Here is a 23,900-nt window from a genome sequence, read left to right on the forward strand (position 1 = left end):
CGGCCCCTTCGGCCCCCGAGCGCCTCCGTCCCTCGGTGCGGTGCCCGCTGCGGGGTCCGCTGGGCATCGCCCCGGGGGGAGGCAGGAGCCGGGCCCTCCGTCGCGGGGTGATGCGGCTCTGCCCCGCGGCCCTGGCGCCGGGAGCGCTCCGGGCGCTGTGTCCTGCGGCGCATCCCGCTCCCATCCCGCGCCGCGTCCCACACTGCGTCCCGCCCCGCTCGGCGCCGCATCCCGCGCCGCCCCGGGCACGGCAGCTCGCGGGGCAGGGCCGGGGAGGGCCCTCCGCCACCCCACGGGGCGCCGGGGAAACCGGCCCGCCGGGTCGCTGCCGCTGGGCCGGGAGGCTCCGCGGCGCGGGGGGACCGGCCCATCCCGCCCCGACCGCGGCCGAGCACGAAGGTGGGGCCGCAGCGCGGCCCCGAGGCGGCTCCTCCGCCCGGGGCGGGGGGTCCCGGGGGGCGGCGGCGGCGGCCGCCCGGGCTCCATCGGGGCCTGGAGCGGCGGGAGCCGGGAAGCGCCGGCGGGTACCGGGCGGCGGCCGCGGACAATGCGGCTCCCGCCCCTTTAAGGGCGCCGGGAGCGGAGACAATGGGCGGGCGCGGGGGGGCGGCCGGGAGCGGCGGCGCGGGCGGGGGTGGCGGCGGCGGGGCCGGGAGCGGCGGCGGCGGCGGCGGGGCCGCTCCGCGGGGACTCGGAGTTTCCGCCTCCTCCTCCGCCTCCTCCCCGCGGCCCGCGGCGCTTCGGGCCGCCCGGTGCTGAGGGGGCCGCGCACAAAGGTGCGAGCGCGGAGCGGCGGCGCGGAGAGCGGCGGCGATGGTGAGTGCGGCGGGTCCCGCTGGAAGCGGCCTGGGAGCCGCCGACTTTCCCGGGCCGGCGGCGGGCGCGGGATGCGGCGCCGGGGATGCGCCGGGCCGCCCCGCGCGGCCGCAGCTCCTCGCAGCGCGGCCCCGGTACGCGGTGACTTCCCCTGGCCGAGGGTCGCGCCTTGCGGCCGTCCCCGTCCCCTCGGGCCCCCTTTGTGCCCGGCGCGGCGGGGGGGGGAAATTCCCATGGGAAAGCGCGGAGCTCCGGCCGTGTCCTGCGGGGAGCCGGGCTGGGCTTCGCGCTGCAGCCGTGCCGGGGGCTGGGATGGGCCGGTGCCGCCGGCGGGACCTGCGTGGCCGGGACCCCCGGGCTCTGCTGCCCACCCTGGCCCTGAGCTCCGCGGGCCACATCCTGACACGGCTCGTGCGGGCGCTGTCGGGGCGCCGAGGGACCGGGCGGGAGCTGCTGCCTTTTCCCGTGGGAACAGGAGTCCATGAGCCTGTTCCCACCGGCCTTGCTGCGGGGACTGAGGCAGTGCTTGGGAAAGAGAAGAGGAGCAAAGCATTAAATGGAATCACAGAGCCCCGGGGGTGGCGGTCGCTTAATCACCGTGAAGGGGGTTGCACTGGGGCCGAGTGGCCCTGCCAGCGCCCGAGGAGCTCTCCAGGCCCCTGGCTCCTCCGGGCCTTTTTGGAGGCTTCTTTTTTGTTTTGGGGAAAGCTTGGGCCAGCAACGTACAGAGCAGGAGACTTCCCTGGAGCCAGAGGCGGCTCCTCGCCGAGTCGTGAGGCTGTGGGGTGCCCAGCACCTCCATCGCTGCGGCCTCCTCTTCCAAAGCGTTGGAAAAGGGCCCAGCTCCAGCTAGGGCTCTGCTCGCCCCAACAGACCCCGCATCCAACACAGCATTTGGGCCCCCCTCGCTGTCCGCAGCAGGGTCTGCTCAGCCCAGGGCTGCCTGATCTGCAGCTGGTCCCGGTTCCAGCCGGGAGCTTCCCCGGGACAACAGCAACACGCCGCGGAGGGTGGCTACGGAGCGGGCACGCAGCGTTGCCCCCCATTCCATGCAGCTCCAGCCATTGGGAGCCGCTCGGATCAAACGTGGCTTTTGCTCCCCCCGGCTCACAGACAATAGGGCCGGAGGGCACCCGGGGAAGGCAGCGTGTCCCTTTCCCGGCCGGCAAGCTTCCCTTCGGATCCTGGTCCCTTTTACCCAGGGCTGCTGGGGCCAGTGGGTGCTCTCTGGCTTCATTGTCCAGCGGGAATGCTTGCAAAAGGGCCTTGGAAACGCCATGGAGCCTGGGCATGGGATGAGGCCTGGGCGCTTCGTGTCCGTGCGAACACCAGGGATGGGCAGGTGGAGAGCGCCTAGATCCAGCGACGTCCAGGCCGGCATCGTGCGAGGGAGGAGGCTGCAAACAGGGAGCGTCGCCCGCGAGGGGCTGGTCCAAGTGCAGCTCCGAGGCCTCCGCTTGGTGCCAGAGCGGAGTTTCCCACCATCCAAGCGAAATCCCGCTCCAGCCAGGTTTCGGTGTAGATGGGAGGGTGCCGGCTTGTGCAGCACTTGTGGTTTCTCTCCCCAAGGATCCGTCCTGCTCCGTTGTCCACTGGCTCTTTGGCCTAGTTGGATTCTGTCTCAGCTCTGCCTTCCCAGGCTGGCCCATGGGGGCTAATTCCACTTGCCCGCCACTGCCTTGTGGGATTTGCTGGTGTTAAGGGATAGACGCTCGGAGCAGATTGACTAGAGCTCCAGGTGCAGCAGAAGTCTCTGCGGCTGTACTGATTTTGGGGTAGAAACTGGCCTTTTGTGGCATTGATGCAACACGTCCAGGACTGAGGCCCTGGAAACGCTCTTGGAGAATGTCCTAAAATGAAAGAACCGGCCCCAAACGCTTGTCATCGGCTGGGTGAGGGAGCTGCTCTGCCACCGAGTGTCTGCTGACCAGGGCTGCAAGGCAGGCTTGCTCCCAGGGCCCTGGGATTTGGGATGCAATGGAGGAAGGGAGCCGGGAAACATCCTGGGGCCGGTGGGAATCTCCTGCAGCAGCGGCTGGGAGCAGCCCTGCAGTTAGGATCCCTCGGCGCTGCCACGCTTTGCAATGCAAATGCTCTGCTCTTGCATTGAGCCCTTTTCATGCAAATTCACGGGTTTTGTGCGTTTTCCCCGCTCCAGTTCCAGATCTGGCTCCGTCCTTCCCACCTGAGCCAGCGCATCCCGAGGCAGCCATGAAGCCGGACACAAAGCGGGATGCGGGGCTGGGCCGGAGGGCGGTTTTCCTGCGGTTCCCGCGGGATTGCAGGCCGGAGCAGGCGGCACGGGAGGCGCGAGCCCAGGACCCACGCGGAGCCCGGACCTTCCCCCGGACATTGTAGCAGTCCTGGGCGAGTGTAATTGAAGGCGACAGTTTGGAAGGGATATGAAGCCGCCTGCAGCTGAGCCAAGGCCGAGCGATCGGGGGCAGGACGGGAGCACCTGGGGAGCCGGGTTAACCCTCTCGGGCGCTTCTGTGCCTCCTCTCTGCAGCATTTCATCCAGTGGCTCCCGTTTTCCTCCCCGGGATCCACTGCAGCAGGGGCAGCTTCAGAGCCGGATCCATCTCTGGCCAAGCTGCAGTGCCACCCTGCCCAGCCCCACGCGGAGGATTCCTCGGAGAGGAGCTCTTGGGTCTCTCCTTTGGGGCGGTTTCGCGCAAACGGCGCTTGGTGGCGGAGACTCAAAGGCTGGGCGAGAAGGCGGCCCCGTCCCTTGCTTTGAACCCCGCGCCGGGCATTAGCATCGCCCCCGCGCGCCGTCCAGCCCGGGCTTGACGGTGCCGCCGCGGCGGAGCCCCCGGGCGCTGCGGGCCGGGAAGGGCAGGTTCGGCCCTGGTCCGCGCGCGCCCGGCTCCTGCGCTCGCTTTGCCGGCTGGAAGCTGCCGGGTGCTGCTGGGTTTTTCCTTTTGGAAAAGAAGCACCCGTTGCTGGACGCTCCACCCGGCTCTTGGGCTGCTCAGATGCCTTTCCTCATCCTCCTAGGCAAACCTATATATATATGTGTGTGTGTGTATATGCATTTAAAAACCCTTTCCTCCATGGCTGCCAAGGCTGCGGCTGCTCCCTGAGAAAGGGCGGGCGGCTCCATGCCCGGAGTCAGGCGCTGGATGAGCCGTTGCCACCACCTTTCCCACCCAGGAAAGCTGGAAGAGCCTGGTGGGCCCGGCATGGTGGTGGAGCTAGGGGAACCGGTGGGAGCACGAGGGGTTCCCACCTCTGGGAATTTGCCATCCGGCTGCCTTATTTCCAAAGCCACCCGGCAGAAGTGATGGCTCCGCAGGGATTCGGTCCCTTTGCTCATGGAGATCCCTTGGGAAGCGCATTGGGTGGCTCTACGTGCCGTGGTCCCCCCGGTACCTCCCGCTTGGCACCCGTGTCCCGTTCGTGGCTCCCGCTCTGATTCCCGTCTCTTCCCTTGGCCCCGCAGGCAGCCCGCGGAGCCCCGGAGCCGCATCCCGGCGCGTGAGCCGCCCTGCCGCCGGCTCGGGATGCTCCCGCGCGCCGGAGAGTGAGCGAGCGGCGGCAGCGCCGACCCGCCAGCGCCGCGGTGAGTTCCCGGCGGGACGACGGCCCCCCGGGATTCCCTTGGGAAGCGCGTCCAGGCGCCTAATGGCGCTAATGAGCAAGCCCGGGAGAGGGGAGCCGGCCCCCCGCAAGGGGAGCAACCGGCCACCCGCATTGTTCCCAGCGGAAACCTGATCCTTCCCGCAAACAAAGCGGGAAAAGGGGGGTCCGGGGCGGGTGGGAAGGGGGGGCCCTTCCCTTTCTGCCCCTCGCGGCCCCTTCCCCCAGGGCGGCCGCTCGCGCGGGCCGCCGGGATGCGAGTTCCCGGCGCCGGTGCCATCTCCTAGACGACCGGCGCGGGGGGGCTTTTGTCTCCATAGTGATAAATGTGCGGGAATCCGGCGCGGGGACAAAAGGATCCCTCGTCCTCGACCCCGGCTCCCCCCTCCGTCCCCTGGGAAGAGGGTTTTATTGGGCCGAAATGGCGTTTTCCTGGGAGCTCGGCCCCCAGCTCCGAGCGTAGCCCGCGCCGGCTCCTTCCCTGCCGGAGCCGCTCGCTCCGTGCTCCGCTTCCCGGGTCCCTTCTGGAGCGGGAAGGCTCCAGCCCTGCACCTGCACCCACGCTGGACTGTGCTTTGGGGTGTCCGAACAGCGCTCGGTACCCAGTTACAAATATATATACATTTATATGTGTATATATATATACACACACACACCCCATAGGGATTTGCATATGCAAAATCCCCCCTGCTTCCCTCCTGCTCCGTTGCGGACATGGAAGATCTGCTGATCCCGGAGCTGTGAGCTCCAGGCCAGAGACTTGTCCCAGCAGAGCCCCAGGTCTCCCAAATGAAACCCTGCCGGAGCTGAGTTATTTCCATGGATATATTATTTTTCGAGTTGGCCCCCACCTCAGGCCCTCCCTTGCCCTATAAAGTAACAATTGGGTTATTAATTAAGGCATAAATCACCTGGAATGGGGCAGGGAAAAAGGGAGCAAGGAGGAATCCAGTGTCCAGCTGCAAAGGGAGAAAGTCTCCAGGGGTGACCTGGCGCCTGCACCGTGGCTCCGGGCTCCCATCCCGGCGTCACTCCGGGCTCTCATCCCGCATTGCTCTGCATTCCCGTCCCGCATTGCTCCGTGCTCTCACCCCAGCATCGCTCTGCGTTCCCATCCCGCATCACTCTGCGTTCCTGTCCCTCATTGCTCCGGGCTCTCATCCCAGCGTCGCTCCGTGTTCTCATCCCATGTCACTCCAGGCTCTCATCCCTCATTGCTTCGGGCTCCCATCCCACTTCGCTCCACGTTCTTGTCCCGCGTTGCTCTGAGCTCCCATCCCACGTCGCTCCAGGTTCTCATCCCTCATTGCTCCAGGCTCCCATCCCATGTCGCTTCACGTTTCCATCCTGCATCACTCTGGGCTCCCATCCCGCGTCGCTCCGTGTTCCTGTCCCGTGTCGCTCCGGGCTCCCATCCCGCTTCACTCCAGGTTCTCATCCCGCGTTGCTCTGGGCTCCCATCCCGCGTCGCTCCGCGTTCCCGTCCCGCGTCGCTCTGAGCTCCCATCCCACGTCGCTCCAGGTTCTCATCCCTCATTGCTCCGGGCTCTCATCCCGGCGTCGCTCTGTGTTCCCGTCCCTCATTGCTCCGGGCTCCCATCCCGCGTCGCTCCACATTCCCATCCCGCGTCACTCCGGTGTCCGGCGCTGCTGCCGACCGTGCCGGCTCCTCCGCAGGCGGCGGACCGTTTTCTCCGGAGACGAGCCCCTCGCAGCCGGTCAAGATAGAGTCCCTCAAGGTGACGGTCGACCTGCTCAGGGCGCCCCTGGGCCTGAAGAAGCCGGCGCTGAAGGAGGCAGCGGCCGCCTTGGCCGCCGTCCCCAAGGCCGCCACCGTGGAGCGCTACAAGGGCCGGCGCTCCGACAACATGGACAATGAGTCGCAGTACTCGGGATACTCCTACAAGTCCGGCCATTCCCGCAGCTCCCGCAAGCACAGGTGAGCGGCCGGGGCGGCCGACGGCGGCTCCCGCTTCTCCGCTGCGCTCACCCTTCCTCTCCCTCCGCTTTTCCAGGGACCGGCGGGATCGGCACCGCTCGAAAAGCCGGGATGGGAGCCGCGGGGACAAGTCGGTGACCATCCAAGCCCCGGGCGAGCCCTTGCTGGACAACGAGTCGACCCGGGGCGACGAGCGGGTGAGAGGGGATGGGGTAGGGTGGGATGGGGATGGAGTAAGGTGGGATGGGGATGGAGCGGCTCCTCCTCTGGCGCTGCCTCATGCACGGGAAACCCGGGAACCAGAGCAGCTTCAGGGCTGCTTTAATCCATGCGGCCGCATGCCGGTATCCGGAGCGCTCCCGCAACCTGGCGCCCATGCTCCAGGCTTCAAATCCGGGCAGGATTGAGGCTTTATTGACGCATTCGGGCTTGGTGGCGCAGACCCAGGCTGCATCCAGGCGCCCGTCCCGGGATGCTGCCGGCGCGGGCGCTCCCGACACGCTCCCTCGCCCGCGGGAGCGGTGGAGCCGGTCGGGCGGACGGGGCGCCGGGAGCGCCCGGAGCCAGGGCGGGCGCAGGGAGGCGCCAGGGATGAAAGGGGCCGGCGGCCGCCCCGGGCAGCGGGCACGGGGCTGGGAACGCCCTGGGGAGCTGCTCCCTTGGGATGGGGATCCGGGTCGGCTCCTTCCCCGCTCGGCGCCCGCGGGACGAGGTGCGCCGGGGTGGGAGAGCGGCTCCCGGGCGGATCAGACGCGGGAGCAGCTCCGTGTTCCCGCTCCGCCTCCCTCCTGCTGCACCGCAGCCCCGGGCAGCAGCTCGGCCCTTCTCCGGCTGCGGGAATACACAACGGCACCCGGAAGCCTTTTCCAAAGGTTTCCACCAGGGCAAACCACGAGGCCGTGTCAGGGCCGTAGCGTTGGCTCCGGTCCCGCTAACAAAAGGATTTACCTGGGAGCGGGATGCTCGGAGCCTGCAACGCTCCGCTCGTCACCGGCCCGGCCGGCCTCTCCCGGTGACCCATCCTGGTCCCGCAGGACGACAACTGGGGCGAGACCACCACGGTGGTGACGGGCACGTCGGAGCACAGCATCTCGCACGATGACATCTCCCGCATCACCAAGGACATGGAGGACAGCGCCCACCTGGACTGCTCCCGGCACCTGGGCGTCTCGCTGGCCGGGGCGCTGGCGCTGCTCTCCTTCCTCACGCCGCTCGCCTTCATGCTGCTGCCCCAGCTGCTGTGGCGGGAGGACCTGGAGCCCTGCGGGACGCCCTGCGAGGGGCTCTTCATCTCGGTGGCCTTCAAACTCCTCATCCTCCTGCTGGGCAGCTGGGCGCTCTTCTTCCGCCGCCCCAAGGCCTTCTTCCCCCGCGTCTTCGTCTTCCGCGCGCTGCTCATGGTGCTCGTCTTCCTGCTCGTCGTCTCCTACTGGCTCTTCTACGGCGTGCGCATCCTGGACTCGCGGGACCGCAACTACCAGGCGGTGGTGCAGTACGCCGTGTCGCTGGTGGACGCGCTGCTCTTCGTGCACTACCTGGCCGTGGTGCTGCTGGAGCTGCGGCAGCTGCAGCCCCAGTTCACGCTCAAGGCCGTGCGCTCGGCCGACGGCGCCAGCCGCTTCTACAACGTGGGGCACCTCAGGTGGGTCCCGCGCGTCCGCCGCGTTGGCGGAGGAGGCGCCTCCGTCCGTCCCCGCGGGCTCCCGTGTGTCCCCCGTGCCGTGCTAACCCGCCGTGTGTCCCCCGCCGCGTCTCCTGCAGCATCCAGCGAGCGGCCGTGTGGATCCTGGAGAACTACTACCACGACTTCCCGGTGTACAACCCTGCCCTGCTCAACCTGCCCAAGTCCGTCCTGTCCAAGAAAATGTCCGGCTTCAAAGTCTATTCCCTCGGCGAGGGTGAGCGGCCTCCCCTCGCCTTCCCCCCCGTCCGCATCCCCCCTTGTCCCATCTCCTCCTGTGTCGCGCTCCCGGCGCTCCGGCTCCGTGCGCCGTCGCGACGCCCCCGCTTCCCCGCAGAGAACAGCACGAACAACTCGACGGGGCAGTCGCGGGCCGTGATCGCCGCGGCCGCCCGCCGCCGCGACAACAGCCACAACGAGTACTACTACGAGGAGGCCGAGCACGAGCGCCGCGTGCGCAAGCGCCGCGCCAGGTAGGGCACGAGCGGGACCCCGGGATGTCCCCGGGGCGCGGGGGGGTCCCCCCACGTCCCCGGCTCTGCCCAACACGTTGTCCCTGTCCCCACCAGGCTGGTGGTGGCCGTGGAGGAGGCCTTCACGCACATCAAGCGGCTGCAGGAGGAGGACCAGAAGAACCCGCGCGAGATCATGGACCCGCGCGAGGCCGCCCAGGCCATCTTCGCCTCCATGGCGCGGGCCATGCAGAAGTACCTGCGCACCACCAAGCAGCAGCCCTACCACACCATGGAGAGCATCCTGCAGCACCTCGAGTTCTGCATCACCCACGACATGACGCCCAAGGTGCCCTCCCGCCTCGCTGGCGTCGTAACGAGGACGCGGGGTGCGGGGGAACGTGTCCCACTGGGAAAACGTGCGGCCCTGGGAGCTCCTGGGGCTGCCACGTGGGGACATGAGGTGATGGGGGGACATGCTGGTTCATGGTGGTGATGTCCCTGTGCTCCTGCTTCCCACAGGCCTTCCTGGAGCGGTACCTGAGCGCCGGGCCCACCATCCAGTACCACAAGGAGCGCTGGCTGGCCAAGCAGTGGACGCTGGTCAGCGAGGAGCCGGTCACCAACGGCCTCAAGGACGGCGTGGTCTTCGTGCTCAAGCGCCAGGACTTCAGCCTGGTGGTGAGCGCCAAGAAGATCCCCTTCTTCAAGCTCTCCGAGGAGTTTGTGGACCCCAAGTCGCACAAGTTCGTCATGAGGCTGCAGTCGGAGACCTCGGTGTGAGCGGAGCAGGGACGGAGCGGCGCCGGGGGGACGTCCCCAGCGCCATCCCGCCCCGTCTCGGCACACGAGGGCCGCGTCCCTCCGTCCCCACCGGCTCCTGGCAGAGATCCCCCCGGGAAGCGCGTCCGGCCGCGCGCTCCGGGGCCGCCACCCAAGGGCTACGTCTCCCCACTGGATTTCTCCTCACCAGCATCCGCGAGCGCCATCGGGTCCCCAGGACCCTCCTCGCGCTCCTCTCTTCACTCAGCAACTGTCTCCTCTGGCCTTAACGCATCGCCCGGTGTCCGGGGTTGGTTTTTGACGATCTCGAGAGGCTCTGGAGGCCTCGGCAAACCCCTCTCCAGTCGGCGGCTGCTACAAAAACCTCCCCGAAGACACTGGAGCCTGCCCGGCACCGCCGCGTCTCCTCGCGTCCGCAGCTTCCGCGGAAGCAAGAGGAAGACTTGGGTTTTGTTTCAGGAAAGAGTCATTTCCGTGCGCTCCCTGGGGAGATTCCTGCTTGTCCCGAGTGGCTCCTGCACTCCCACGTGGCCGGGGCGCTGCTTTTTGCAGCCTTTTGGGTCCTTTAGCAAGTCTGGACTTTTTTTTTTTCCTCCTGGCAGGTTCTTGATGAATTTTGCTTGTGCTGGGGCCGGTACGAGACGGTGGCTGCGAAAGCCTCTGCCTTTCCCTGTGCTTCCCCCGTCCTTCCTTAGGGTCACGGATACCTCACGGAGCCTCCCGGCCCCACGGCCCCGGGAGCTGCCCCCAGCGCCTCGGAGCCCTCCAAGCACTAAACCGTCCCCCGGCGCTGCCCCCTTCCCGCTCCTCTTTGCATTTGCACAATATCCCATTTTTTTTCCCTCCCTTTTCCCAAATCTTCTATCCCATTCCCCCAGGGGCTTCCCGGTAACCAGCAGTAGCACAAATCGGTCGCCAGCAGCAGGCGCTGGGGGGGCAGCACCTGCTCCCGGGGCCCCGTGTCCCGCTGCATCCCGGGAATCCTCCCGTTCCAGCTGCCGCCGCTCTGAGCTTCCAGTCTCGTTTACACCAGCGCTCCGGTGCCGCGGGCTTCGCTCCCGCCGGCGCCGCTCCGGAGTCTCCCAGGTCAATTCCTGTCTTCCAGCCTCTGCCAAAGCTCCTCGAGCCGGGACCGGATGGGCCGAGCGCAGATCCCGCCGGTCCCGGCCCCGCCGGTGCCTCCCCGTAGGGTTTCCATTGCAGAAGGGAGACGTGGGAGGCCCAGACCGGGATGGGGAGCTCCCACTTGGAGTTGGAGAAGAATAAACCTTTCCGTTGTTTTTTTTGTTTTGTTCCGTTTTCTTTGCAGAGCCGAGACCTTGTGCATGCGTGTAGAAAGTTGTAAAATGTAAAATTGTTTTTTAATATATAAAAAGCTCGTTTTTACAGTTTGCAGTGGACCGAAGCATTACAGCAGTGTTAGGAAATCTTGATTTTTTTATTATTATTTTTTTTCATAGAGGAACTAAACTTGTACAATTTTTTTTTCTTTTTTTTTTTTTTTTATAAAATAAACACTTTTGACCTTTTCCCCTGTCTCCTGGCGCGCTGCGGGCGGGCGGTAGGAGCTGCCCGGCGGCTCCCAGCACCCGCTTGGCCCCAATCCCCGCACGGGGCCGGGATTGGGTGCTTGGAGGGGGAGTCTCCCGCTGGGAATTGCAGGACGCGGCTGGGAAGGGGGGTTGCGATCGCCCTTGCGGCTGCCGTGACTCGTGGCACCCGTGAGCTGTGATGAGCTCCGCAGTCATCAGCGCGGCCCCTCGCTTGCCGCTTTTTCCCCGCTCTGTGTCACGGAGCAGCGGAGGAAACTCCCGCCGGCCCCCGCAGTCCCCGCCCGGAGCGGAGCCGCCTCTTCCCCTTGCTGGAAAGGGGCCGCCCGGGGAAACGGTGACTCCTCGGCGCGGAGCCGCCGCTCTCCCCGCGCGCGCGGGTTTCCGGGGCGAAACGCCGCGATTTCGGCTTCGCCCACGCGGCCTCCCGGCCTCGCGGCGTCTCAGGGCTCCGGCTCGCGGGGGACGGTCCCGCTCGGGTGCTGCTCGGGGGGTCTCTCCGGCCCCGCGCGCTCCTCCTGCAGCGTGGGGACACGGAGCGCCCCGTGTCCGCGGCCCCGCTCGCTCGGAGCCACCACGGGGGTTTCGGGGGGGGACTCACCTCAACCTGGGGGGCCACGTCGGGAAGGGGGACGGGGGCTGCATCCTCCAGCTCTGCAACACAAGGACGCGGGGTGGGAGCAGAGCGGGAGCGCCGGGAAGCAGCCCGGAGCGGCGCCGCGGCTGCAACGGGACCTACCCGAGAAGTCGCTGTCCGGGGCCGCCCCGCTGCCGCTTTCTGCAAAACAGAGGCCGCGCTGAAGGCGCCGCCGGCACCGGGGCAGGGAACAGGTTTCGCTTTTGCTTTTTGCTGCCCCAGAGGCTTCCTCGGAGCTGGCGGCAGGGCAGGAAAGCAGAAGTGGGGTCTGCGGCAACGCGGGGGCCGAAGGTGCGAAAAGCGAGAGGGGAGCGGAGCCGCCCGCAGAGTTTCGCTTTGCGCGGCGGAGCCGGGGGAAAGTCCTCGGCGGGGCCGGGGAGGCCTCACCTGCCCCCTTGGTCCGGCTGTAGGTGAGGAAGAGCACGAGCAGGGCCACGGCCACGAAGATGACGGGCGACCAGTAGCGCACGGGGACCCCCGAGGAGCTTTCTGCAAGAGACGGAGGGTCTCGCCGGGCACTGCGGGTGCCACCGCGGGGCTTGGGGACATTTGGGGCACTCACGGCTCCGGTTCCCCGCTCCGCCCGGCGGGGCTGCCTCCGTCCACGCCGCCGGCTCGTCCCCGTCCCCGACGGTGCCGTTGGGGACCCCCTGCGGCCCCGGGCTGCCGCGGGGCGGCTCGAGGCTTTGGCCACCCTGGTCCTCCGTGGCAAGCGCCAGCGCTGGGGGCAAAGCGCAATAACACACATCAGTGCTCAGCATCGCCGGCAGCATCGGAGCGATTCAGCCCTGATTCCGCAGAGCCGGACGCCCCCCCTGCAGCCTTCGGCTTTCCGGCCCCAGCGTTCGCGGCGGCTTCCTGCGCTTTGCCCGGAGCGCACGAGAAAAACCGCGCGCGGAGGCGGAGGTGCCACCTGCACAGGCCGCACATGCAGCTGCACCGAGCGGTGCCACCGGGCCGGTGTCACCCTGTCACCCCCCCGCCGCCCCATCCCGGCGGCCGCCGCTCACCGGCTCCGGAGCACAGCACCGCCAGGCACATCCAGCCGGCGCCGGCGCCGCCGCGGGGGTCCATGGCGCTCTGTGCCCCGGCGCAGCCGCCCGCGCAGCCCCTTCCTTCCCCTTTTTCCCTGGCCCGCGGCTTCCTCTGCACCGCCCTGGGGCCCAACGGCCACGTAGGGGCCTGGCAGGGGTGACTGGGTCCCCATGGCTCCGGCGCCACCGCCAGCCCTTTCCTTGCTCCCGCTCCAGCATTCCCAGCTGGAGGGCTGAGCACCGGCTGCAGGGCTCTGCATCCAGGTCGTTTCATTACTCATGACCACAAAGGAGCATAAAAATGCTCCATCCTGGCCCCAAAGCTCCATCCTCACTCCCAGCGCCACTTGGTCCCAGACCGTTTTCGCTGGGAAAAAAAAACTCCGACAGATCCGAGCTCGGCGGCACCCAGTGTTTTTATTGCAGCAGCTCCCGCGGCTGCTGCTCCCATCCTGCGTGGGCAGCACGAGGAGGACCCGGGGACGTCTGTCCGTCCGTCCGTCCATCCATCCCACAGGGACTCCCAGCTCATCCGCTCAGCCCTGTCTGCCATGGGAGGGCCTCCCTGCGGGATTGCTCCTGGAAAAGCTGCTGCGGAGCTTCCTAAATGCCCCGCAGCTCTATTTTACACCTATATACACAACCAGCCGCTGCAATATTTACACCTCATCCATGCACAGAGAGAGCAGTGGGGACAGCGGTGGCCGCGGTGCCAGGCGGCGCTCGCTGCCGCGTGCCCTCGTGCCGATACCCGTGCAAAGACGCGGCCGGGAATTCCGGCTGCCGCTTCCTCCACGGATCCCGGGGCTCAGAGCAGCTTCATGGAGCCGGCCGGGCCCGCACGCCGCTCACCGTGGCGTAGAGGCTCTTGTCGCCCTGCGCCGCCGCGGCGCCGACGATCTTCTCATCGTCCGTCTGCGGCTGCGGAGAGGGGAGCCCGTGCGGATGGGCGTTGGGATGCGCCGGCGTCCGCGGCGCTCCCGCTCCCGGCGTTCCGGAGCCGCCGCTCACCTGCGCCGCGCGCTGCACCGTGGAGTAGATGGTCTTGGAGTTCTCCCCAGCCGGTGCCGGTGCCTTTTTGGCCTGCGCGGGGCCCTGCGGAGCCGGTTGGAGCGGCGTTGGGCAGAGCGGGAACCCCAATTCCGCAGTATGCGGAAAAGCCGGTGCGGGGGGACTCACCTGCTTCGTGGGGCCCACCTGGGCGTACACGGTCACCGCCTCGGTGCCCACGTCTGCAAGGGGCACAGGAAAGTGCTGAGCGTGCCCTGATCCCAACCCCTCGCCGCTCCCGACGCCACCGTGTGAGCCGCTCCGGGATTTTCCCTGGGACCTTGTGCCGGAGCAACCTGATCCCAGCCTGGCGCAGGGAGGGGAGAGCCCCGAACCTACCTGTGCTGGGGTTGGGGCGCACGGGCCACGAGAGGATGCGCTGGAAGCGGCGGAAGCAGCAAATCCCCACAACGGAGAGGAGCACCACGATGAGCAGCGCAACCGCAATCGTGACGTAGGTGGTGGGAGAGACCCCTTAAAAACAAGGCAAAACATGGAAGAACATGGAAAATCATTGGCAAGCGGCTGCGGCGCAGCGGGACGGGCCAGGGACCGGGCCGGGATGGGGCTCACCGGAGACGGGAGTGCGGGAGGCGTTTTCTGGTGGCAGGGCCAAGCGGCGCCGCGTTGGGGAGGGAGAAAACAGGGAAAAGGGAGAGCCGTGAGCGCGTGCGCGGGGCCGCCGGTGCCGGGCGCCGGGCGCGCGGCGCTACCTGCGCAGGAGGCGGCGAGATGCACCGTGACGTTGCTGCTGCTGACGGGGTTCCGGGCCGTGCAGGTGACGGGCGGCAGCTCCGGCAGCGGCCGCTCCTCCGGCAGCTCCAGCAGCGGCCCCGACGCGTTGAGCCGCGAGCCGACCGCGTCGCTCCAGCCGTAGGAGACGCCGGGCCCCGGCGCGGAGCAGCGCAGCTCGTAGGGGCACGGGGCCCACGAGCAGTTTCGGTGGCTGCAGGTGATGGTCGGGGGCGGCAGCTCGGCTATGGGGAGAGGGCGGTGAGAGCCCGGCGGGCGCACGGTGCTCGTGGCCATAGGGGAGCCGCTCACCGAACACCCGCAGCTTGAAGACGAATCTCATCTTGGCGTTGAGCTCGCCGGCGTAAGTGCCGGTGTCATCCGGCACCAGCCGCGAGAGCGTGAGCGCCATGCCGCTATGGGAGAAGGAGATGCGGTCCTTATACTCGAAATCCAAAAAGTTGGGGTAACCAGTGCTGTTCACGATCACTCGCACGAAGTTCTTCATGCTCCAGAGCAGAGTGCTCTCAATCCGGCCCGGGATGCGGAAGGTGACGGACTTGCCCACGGTCCCGGTCACGTCCATCACCGTGTCCGGCTCGGAAGAGGCTGCGGACAGAGCAGAGGCAGCTGCTCTCCCCGCAGGCGGGAAGCGGGAGCCCAGGGCGAGTTCCCCGCTCCAGCCTTTGGGAGACGCGTCCTGTTCCCGTCCCCCGCGGCTGAGACTGCCGGGGTTATGACACGAGTGAGCGCGGGGAGGCGTTTGCAGCAGAAGGGCAGGAGCTGCCGGGGCTTCCCCTGCACCGCGGGGCCGGCTCCTCGCCCGGGGCCGCTATCGGCCGCAGCAGCCGCGGCGAGGGGAAGAGCGCGGGGCGATAAGCGCCGGGCGCAGGAAGGTGCCGCACGCGGGGGGCCCGCGGCGAGGAGGAGGAGCGGGAGCGGGAGGAAGGCCACGCGGGGGGCTTTGCGGCCACGTGCGCAACGCGCTCGCGGTTCCGAAACCCTCCCGGTGGCCCTGACGTGGCCTGGCAGCGCCCTGGGGACATCCCAGGGCTGCAGGTGCCGGAAAGCCTGCGGATGACCCCAGGGATGGCAGAAACCCCCGCGGGCGCCCCCATGGATGCGGGAAACCCTGCGTGAGATCCCAGGAGAAGAGGGATCCGCGCACCAGCCTGGGCAGCTGAGACCCCGCGCACTCGCTGCACCGCACGCACGGGCAGCCAGGCCGGCCCTGCGCGCGAAAGCGATGCCGAGCGCCCGGAGCCGTCGCTTCCTCGGGAAGCGCCCGGCATCCCGGATCCCGGGAAGCATCCTTACCTGCGGGATGGAGCAGCAGGAGCAGCAGGAGGTACCCGGAGCCCCCCATGGCCGCGCGGCTCCCGCGGCGCCGCCGCCTCCCCGGCCGCCGCCGCCGCTCTGCCGGAGGCGGAAGTGCCACTTCCCACCAGACCCAGGGTGCAGAGTTTTTGGGGGGGTTTTTGCTCTTTCCTTTTTCGTTCACGGGGTTTTAGCGCCGCGACGCAGGCGGCCGCGGGTCGAGCGGCGGCTCCCGCTTTGGGAAGGGCCGGGAAGCAGCGCGGTGCCCGCTCCGACGGGCATTAAGGGGCATTAAACACCCTGACATTAACCCGCTGCACCCACCTGGGTCTCTCTTGCGGAAGGACACGGAATTGGGGCGCTGCTTTAGGAGCTGGGGTCGAGTGCAGCCTCCCGCTGCGTTGGGAAGCAGGAGCCAGGGCCCCTCGTGCTTTTCCAGGCAAATCAGCTGATCTCCAAGAGCAGGGAAAGGAGGAAGTGAGGGGTGAGCAATGGCCGAGATTCCCCTTTTGCACTGGACACACAACAGCACCGGGAAGGGGCTCCAGGCACCCGCGTGGCTCCATCCCGGCGCTCCGGGTTCTGCCCGTGGATGCACGGATGCACATGCAGAATCTGCAGCAACCCTGCGCTCAGGGTGTTCCCGGGGATCAGGGGCCTGTTTTCCTGCCGGAGCCTCCGCTTTGCCACACGGAGCCTCCCCCGTCGCCGCATCCGGGCCCGGATGCCGGCGGCCCTGGCAGCTCCGTGATAAGGAGTCTCCCAAAGAAACGAGCCCAAGCGGCTGCCGCGGCCCTGCCAGCGGCTCCAAGTGCTGACGGCTCCCAGCTCCCGGTTCCCGGTTTCTGGGTCCCGGTTCCCGGCTCCCGGTGCCGACAGGGAGCACATGGGGCAGATTCCCAGCCCTCCAGGCACTAAGTGACCCGGAGCAAAGGGGCCCTAAAAGCAGCTCCGGGGTTGGGATGAAGGAGGAGGCGTCTGGCAGGGAGGGAAGTGACTCCAGGTCAGCCCTGTGCGCTGGAAGGGCAACCACAGCGCGGCCGGGACATGGGAAAAGCAGCCTGGAAAAGCAGCATTCCCAGGTGAGCCCGGGCAGACGGCAGCTCCCAGAGGAAGGAAGCTCGTTTGGAAGGAGCCTGCACTTGGGATCCCTTAAATTGGGCCAGGGGAAGGTGTCGCTGCTCCATTCCGCCGTCCTTCGGGCTGATCCGCCGCCGTCTGCTCCCGATCCGCAATCCGCTAATCTCCTTAGGGCCTGGCGCCGAGCCCAAGCCCTTTGGCTGCCGAGCCGGGAAGCCCTGATCCCACAGGGAAACTGCAGCACGGAGCCGGGATGCGAGCTGGGATGAAAGCGCTTCGGTCCACGGTATCGCACGGGAGTCTTCCCGGTGCTTCCCAACGGAGACACAGCGGTGCCGGGAGGCCCAGCGGCACGAGCACCGGATCCGCCGCCCGATCCCAAACTTCCACCAACCTCCTGACCCCGGGAAATGGGAGAAGAGAGGCCGGTTTGAGGCAAAGCTCCCAGGAGCTCAGCTGTGCCCGGGAGGTGGCAGCACATTCCCGCCTCGTCCCGCTGCATCCCGGAGTCCCCCGGCCCGGATCCGGCACGTGGGAATGATTCGGTGTCTCTTAAAAAACGACATAGTTTATAAAAAGTGAATTCCTGGCTGGTGACCCTGGCAAAATGCCACGTGGCATAAATCATGGAGGGGCAGAGCGTGGAGAAGTTCTCATAAATAAGTTATCCGGGGCCGCCTTAATGTTCCCCGTAAATTACTCATTCAATCTCCCGTCTAAACGCGCTCCTGGGAAAATTACTCGCTCCTGCTGCGTTATGAATTAGGACCGGGCAGATAAGGACGATCGGGAAGCAGAGCCGGGCTGGGACCGCGGAGGCCTTGGGGGTGTCCACAGGGATCCAGGCTGCTCCCGGAATTCCGCGTGTGCCGGGCTGAGGCCGGGCGCCCTCGTGCCGCCGATGGAGGCGTCGCGGCCCCATCTGCTCCGCGCTGGCTCCGCCGTCTCCGTGAGCACCAGCTGGGAGCTGGCGCCCGGCACCCGCCTGGCACCCGGCACCGGCTCCGGGAAGCGGCGGGAAGCGGCGGGAAGCGGCGCGGCAGCTCCGGAGCTACGTCCGGCCCCGCAGCCCTCTCCCTGGGACTGCTCCGTGATTGGGGAAAGGGAGGGAAAACAGCATCAGGGAGGAGAGGAGGCTTTGGCACCCGGCCCCCCGCAGCGCCTGCTGTGGATTCTCTGATGTCTGATATGCGGGTTGAGCACCTGGGCCCCTCTTCTCCCATGGGTGCCGACTCCTTCATCCCAGTGACGTTTCCAAGCTGCCAGAGAGTTCGGAAGTTGTCGGAGAAGGCGTAGGGAGAGGCAAGCGCCAGCACGGGTGCCCGAGCCGCCTTTCCTTGGGAATTTGGGTTTCCTGCCGCTCGTGGCAGCCTTTCCGTCCATGGAGCAGGCCGGATATGGGCAAGCGGCGCCCGCCGCGGCCCCTCCTGGAAGGCAGTTAATTACCGAGGACGGGAGGTCGCGCAGGCAGGAGGCTGCTTCCTAATTGCTTTAATAAGAATAATAACACTAAAGAGCGCTGACGCGGGCAGAAGCGCCGGGTGGAATTCTCCAGCCGTCCCGTTAGACGACGGGAAAGGGGATCCACCTGCCGCTCCCAGCCGAGCGGCCGTTCCCTTCCCTGCATCCCGCCGGACTCCCCGCCGGCACCCGGACTCCGGGGCCCCGGCGCCGGCGGGCCTGGCCGCCCGGGGCTGGCTAACGAGCGGCTTCGTTAGCCATTCCGCTCCGGCGCGTACCGAGCGAGCGCGCCGCGCGCTGGAAGCCGCTCGGCGCCGTCAGGCTCCGGATAAATATCATTACGGCTGTTGTTATCGCCGGCGCAGATGGGCTTTCACGGGCCGCCGCGCTCCGCGGGGGATCCCGCCCCGGCGCTCCGGAAAACAAATCGCCGGCGCCGGCCCCGCACGCGGACGCCCCGCCGGGACGCCCCAGCGATGGGCTTGGACCGGGGGACGGCGACCCGGTTATGGCCACGGCGGAGGGGACGCTGCCGCCCTGGCGCCCGGGTTGATGGGCCCGTGGTCTGGGGGATGCAGAGCGGGTCTTGCTCTGAACCCCCTTCTCGACCTGCTGTGGGGTCTCTGCAGGTCTAGGGGGGCTTTTGGGCCTCCTTTTGCATGAAGCTGGGTCAGCATCTGTCCCCAAACCGCCCCACGAGTCGCCTCCCCGGGGCAGCCACCGGCATTAATTTAATAAACCAGCCTTTATTTTGCAGCTCTTCTCATTGTCCCCGTCCGTCTCGGGCTCCTGCCATCGGCCCCCGTGTCCCGCCAGCCCCGCGGGGAGGGAGGCAGGGGCCGGGCGAGGATGAGGAGGCCGGCGCAGGGAGGCAGGAGCCGGGCGAGGATGAGGAGGCCGGCGCAGGGAGGCAGCCGCGAGGCCGGAGCGGAACCGGCCTCGGCAGAGGGCAGCAGGGAGCCGCGACGCCGGATCCAGCTGCGGCCCCTGGGGGCCTCGGCACCCCCCGGCGCTGGGACCAGGCCCATGGGGATGGGGGGCTGCTGCTGGAGGCCCCCTCGGGGAGGCCGGGAGGAAGAGGAGGAGGCCGCGAAGGCCCGTGCTCCGCGCAGCCTCCCCACGCGCCATCCCGGCACGGCCCGCGCGCTCCGCTCCCTTGGAGCGCCCCAGGCTGCCCCTTCACAGCGTTTCCGCTCACACCCTCCGGCCTAGAAATTCCATTAAGGAAGAAACCAGCAGCAAGGAGAGAACCCAGGAGAGCCGGAGCAGCCGCCTCGGGCGAGCTGAGCGCGCGGCGCCGCGGGCGTTCCTCCACCCAGGGCCTTTAGCTGGAGCTCAGGAAGTTTTCAAGAGGGAAATGGCAAGAGGAAAAAAGATAAAAGCGGTTCTGGAGGGAGGAGAAGCCGCCGGGAGCAGCGGCGGCGCGTGGGGCTGCCGATCCCCATGAGCACGGATAGGGAAGCACGCACGGCCTTGCACAGACTGGCATGCACATGCATGCGGTGCAGCACGCCTGCACACGCGTGCACAACACACCCGTGCAGCCGTGCACAGCAGCAGATGCACACGCATGCAAGCGCACACATGTGTGCACACCAAATTCATGCGAGCACACGCCAGCACGCACATGTGAGCACGCACGTGTGTGCACACCAAGCACACACCAAGCACACACATGCATGCACACCAAGAGCACACCAAGCACACACACACACGTGCACACCAAGAGCACACCGAGCACACACATGCACACACCAAGCACGCCCCGGCATCCACACCAAGCACACACCAAGCGTGCACCAAACACACACATGTGAGCACACACACGTGCGCCCACTAAGCACATACCCACCCACACCAAGCACACACATGTGTGCACACCAAGCTCACACTGGCACACAAACCAAGTACACACCAAGCACACACACGTGCGCACACACATGCGTGCACACCAAGCACACACACCACACGCACATCGGTGTGCACACCAGGCACACACCAGGCACACATCAGGCACACACCAAGCACACACACATGCACACACACATGCACGCGCACCAAGCACACACCAAGCACACACACCACATGCACATCGGTGTGCACACCAGGCACACACCAGGCACACACACGTGCACACACACATGCACACGCACCAAGCACACACACCACGCGCACATTGGTATGCACACCAGGCACACACCAAGCACACACCAAGCACACATCAGGCACACACCAAGCACACACACGTGCACACACATATGCACGTGCACCAAGCACACACCAAGCACAAACACCACACGCACATCGGTGTGCACACCAGGCACACACCAGGCACACATCAGGCACACACCAAGCACACACACATGCACGCGCACCAAGCACACACCAAGCACACACCAAGCACACACACCACATGCACATCGGTGTGCACACCAGGCACACATCAGGCACACACCAAGCACACATCAGGCACACACACGTGCGCACACACTTGCATACACACCAAGCACACACCAAGCACACACCTAGCACAAACACCACGCGCACATCGGTGTGCACACCAAGCATGCACCAGGCACACACCAGGCACACACCAGGCACACACCAGGCACAAACACCATGTACACATTGGTGTGCACACCAGGCACACACCAAGCACACACCAAGCACACACCAGGCACACACCAAGCACAAACACCATGTACACATTGGTGTGCACACCAGGCACACACCAAGCACACACCAAGCACACACCAAGCACACACCAAGCACACCCCGCTGCACACCCCGCTGCACACACCAAGCACACACACACGCGCGCACACCAAGCGCGCACCAGGCACCCGCGCGCGCACCCGCGCGCACGAACCCCTCGCGCCGCGCACGAGCGCGCCCTAACGCGCCCCCCCGCGCGCTCCCGGCCCCGCGCCGCCCCCCCCGCCGCCTCCTCCCCAACTTCGCGCCCCGCCCCGGCCCGCCCCGGCCGCCCCCCCCGCCGCTCCCCCCGTCCCCGGCGGCCGCGCGCACTCGGCGGCGCGGCTGGGCGCGGAGCGGCGCGAGCGGAGCCGCGGCCCGCGCCCGTCCCCGTGGCGTCGCGGCCGGGCCATGGTGTGAGCGGCGGCGCGGGGCAGCGCGGGGGGAGCGGGGCGGCGGCGCGGGGCAGCGGCCACCCCCGCCGCCCGGTCCCGCAGCCGGCCGCGGCGGGAGCATGCGGAGCCTCCTCCTCCTCCTCCTGACTCTCGCCGGCGCCCGCGGACAAGGTGGGTACCGGTACCGGCAGCTCCGGCTGCCCGGGGCGGCGGCGGCGGCGGCGGCGGCGGGAGGGGGGGTCGGTCCGGTCCGGTCCGGCCGCGGCTGCCCGCGCCCCGGCGCGATGCGCTGGATGCGCCGCGGTGGGAGCGGGATGGGGCCGGGGACGGCGGGGGGAACCGGGCTCGGTGCCGGGTGGCCGCCCGGTTCGATCGCGGCGCGGCCCCTCGGGCTCGTGGAACCCGGTTCGGTCGCGGTCCTGAGATTTCCGCGGTCTCGGTCTTGGGCCCCGCCGGGGTCCAACCCGACGCAGTTCGGTCACGGTGGGGGACCCGGTCTTGAACCAGGGCACCCCCGGTCTCGTTCGGAACCCGGTTCAGGCGCGATTGGGCCCCCCCCGGTTCGGTCGGGACCATGGCTTGGTCCTGGGCCTCCCTCCCCGCCGAAACTCGGTCCTGGCCCCCCGCCTCGGTGGGGATCCGGTCTCGGTACCGGGACCCAGGTGGTACTGGTCCCGCTGGACCCCCTCCCCCAGCCCGGGTCCCGTCCCCCTGGCTTCGGTCCTGGAGGTCTCGGTTCCGATAGAGCCCAGTGCGGGGCGGCTGCTCCGATTTAGGACCCAGGACCCCCGGGGCGCCTCGGGGTGACACGGGGTCGGGGCAGAGGGGGGGAAGGGAGGGCCAATGTCCCTCTGTCCATCCAAAGGGGGGACCCCCTGATCCCCCCTGGGACGGGGTGGCCGGGACCCCCCGGCCCTCCCTCCATGGACTGGGGTGGAGGGAGCAGCCCCAGAGCCCCCCGGAGGGCCGAGCTCCGGCCTCTCCCGCTGCGCCGAGGGGGGGAAACTGAGGCAGGAGGCGCCGCTCGGCCGGGGTCGCCCCCTTGCAGTGGGGCGCGACCCCCCCCCAACACGCACGGAGCCCCGGCCGGGCCGGGGGGGCAGCCCCTGCGCGGCCTCCGGCGCTTCCCTGCTGCAAAATCCAATCTAATTTTTAATTAAGGGGGCGGCGTTGGGAAGATGCCGGAGGAGGGGGGGAAAGGGCAGCGCGTGGAAGTGGGGTTAGGAGGAGCCGGCAAAGCGGCTTAGAGCCGAGCCGGGGGCTCCCGGCCCCCCCGGGCTCCAGGGCTCCGCGGGCTCCCGGGAACAAAAGCGCCCGCTCCCGCTCGGAGCCATGCGGAGCTCGCGGCAGAGCCCGGCAGCGCCCTCGGCACCGAATTCAATAACTCTTGGCCTGGAGGGGGGAAAAAAAAGAGGGAAGAAAGGGAAAAACGAGCCGCCCGCCTGGGCCCCAGATAAACAGCGCGGCTGCCGGCGGCTCCGCGCGGCACGACGGGCACATTCCTGCGCCAGGGAGGGATGCGGCTTCCCGCGCGGCCCGGAGGTGCCCGGCCGGGGCTGCCGTCCCGTTAAGTTTTCCCTCCTCGGGCAGCAGCGATGCAGAGGGACCGGGGGGGATCTTGCTGCCTGGTGGTGTAAAACGCCTGACGGGGCGCGTGTGCATGTGCGTGTGCATGCGTGTGCATGCGCATGCATGTGTGTGTGCATGCTCTTGTGCCCATGGCTGCACGCGCCAGCATGCGTGTGCATGCACGTGCATGTGCATGCATGTGCGTGTGCATGCTCTTGTGCCCGTGGCTGCATGCATGTGCATGCTTGTGCACACACGTGCACGCATGCTTGTGCATCCGTGTGCACGTGCCGGCGTGTCACGGGGGGCGGCGGCGGCAGGGCCGCTCGCGCCGTCAGCGCGCGCTCGCACCACGATGTTGAATGGGTTTCATCACTCTTCATTTCTCACTAAATAATTTTCTGTATCTTATCTAAATGAAACCCATTATTCTTCCCCCCATTTCAATCACTCGCCGTGATTGCGCCTCAAATTGAAATATTTATTCATTTTCTGGGCGATTCTTTTTCTCGCCGTGGCTTTTTCCTCCCCCCTGCTTCCCCCTCAAGGAAGAACGGTGGAACGGGAACGCCGGCGGCGGGAGGAAGGGACACGGCAGCAGCGGGTGCCGGGGAAGGGGTTGGTGCCATCAGCGAGGGCCGCTGGACCGCGCTGAGACCTGGTGCACTCGCTGCATGTGCAAAAGGCGGCCCAGGGATCCCCTGCAGCAGAGCGGGAGGGATGCCGGATCCGGCTGCTTCCGGAGCGGCCCGGAGAGGCCTCGAGGACGTGGCCACGTTTCCGGCACTCCGGCCTGGCTGGACGCAGCGGGATCCACACGTGTAGCGAGCGCCGGCGGGTCTCAGGCTGCCGTTGCGGGGGGCTTTGCAGGGAGATGCTGCGGGGCCGGAGCCGGTGCCCGGAGCATCGTGGAGCATCCCAGCTCCGGAAGAGGAGGCCGTGCAGGGATCGCCGCGCGCTGGGGCCTGCATCCCGCAAGGCGCCGACGCGTCCCGGCCGGCACCGGGCCCGGCAGCCCCATTCCCGCGGCCGGGAACGCCGCCTCCCCGCTGCCCCTTCCCCGCTCCAGCAGCATCCACTGGCCACGGGTCAAGCAGGGGCCCAGGCGTCCGGGCAGGAGCGTCTGTG

General features: G+C 67.7%; 2 protein-coding genes across 3 annotated transcripts; one reads left to right on the plus strand and one right to left on the minus strand.

Moving 5' to 3' along the window:
- The first annotated feature begins 6,065 nt into the window (after positions 1-6,065).
- VANGL2 (VANGL planar cell polarity protein 2) lies at positions 6,066-9,272 on the plus strand. Of its 2 annotated transcripts, XM_088535545.1 has the most exons (7): positions 6,066-6,337; positions 6,414-6,534; positions 7,372-7,979; positions 8,099-8,235; positions 8,356-8,491; positions 8,588-8,819; positions 8,993-9,272. In XM_088535545.1, exons 1-7 carry the CDS (start codon positions 6,267-6,269, stop codon positions 9,251-9,253), a joined length of 1,566 nt encoding a protein of 521 aa, XP_088391671.1. In that variant the 5' UTR covers positions 6,066-6,266; the 3' UTR covers positions 9,254-9,272. The 2 variants fall into 2 exon arrangements, with proteins under 2 accessions (XP_088391671.1, XP_088391670.1); XM_088535544.1 differs by having other exon boundaries at positions 8,099-8,491.
- Positions 9,273-13,293: 4,021 nt separating this feature from the next.
- On the minus strand, positions 13,294-15,622 carry LOC148592248 (SLAM family member 9-like). Its single transcript, XM_088535470.1, has 8 exons — positions 15,574-15,622; positions 14,569-14,865; positions 14,238-14,501; positions 14,098-14,124; positions 13,864-13,998; positions 13,654-13,706; positions 13,486-13,569; positions 13,294-13,395 (listed from the first exon to the last, which is right to left on the minus strand). Exons 1-8 carry the CDS (start codon positions 15,620-15,622, stop codon positions 13,294-13,296), a joined length of 1,011 nt encoding a protein of 336 aa, XP_088391596.1.
- Between the last annotated feature and the right edge of the window lie 8,278 nt (positions 15,623-23,900).

This window comes from Tinamus guttatus, unplaced genomic scaffold (assembly GCF_059628265.1).
Source record: "Tinamus guttatus ecotype Peru unplaced genomic scaffold, ASM5962826v1 Tinamus_guttatus_pri_ptg000629l, whole genome shotgun sequence".
NCBI lineage: Eukaryota > Metazoa > Chordata > Aves > Tinamiformes > Tinamidae > Tinamus > Tinamus guttatus.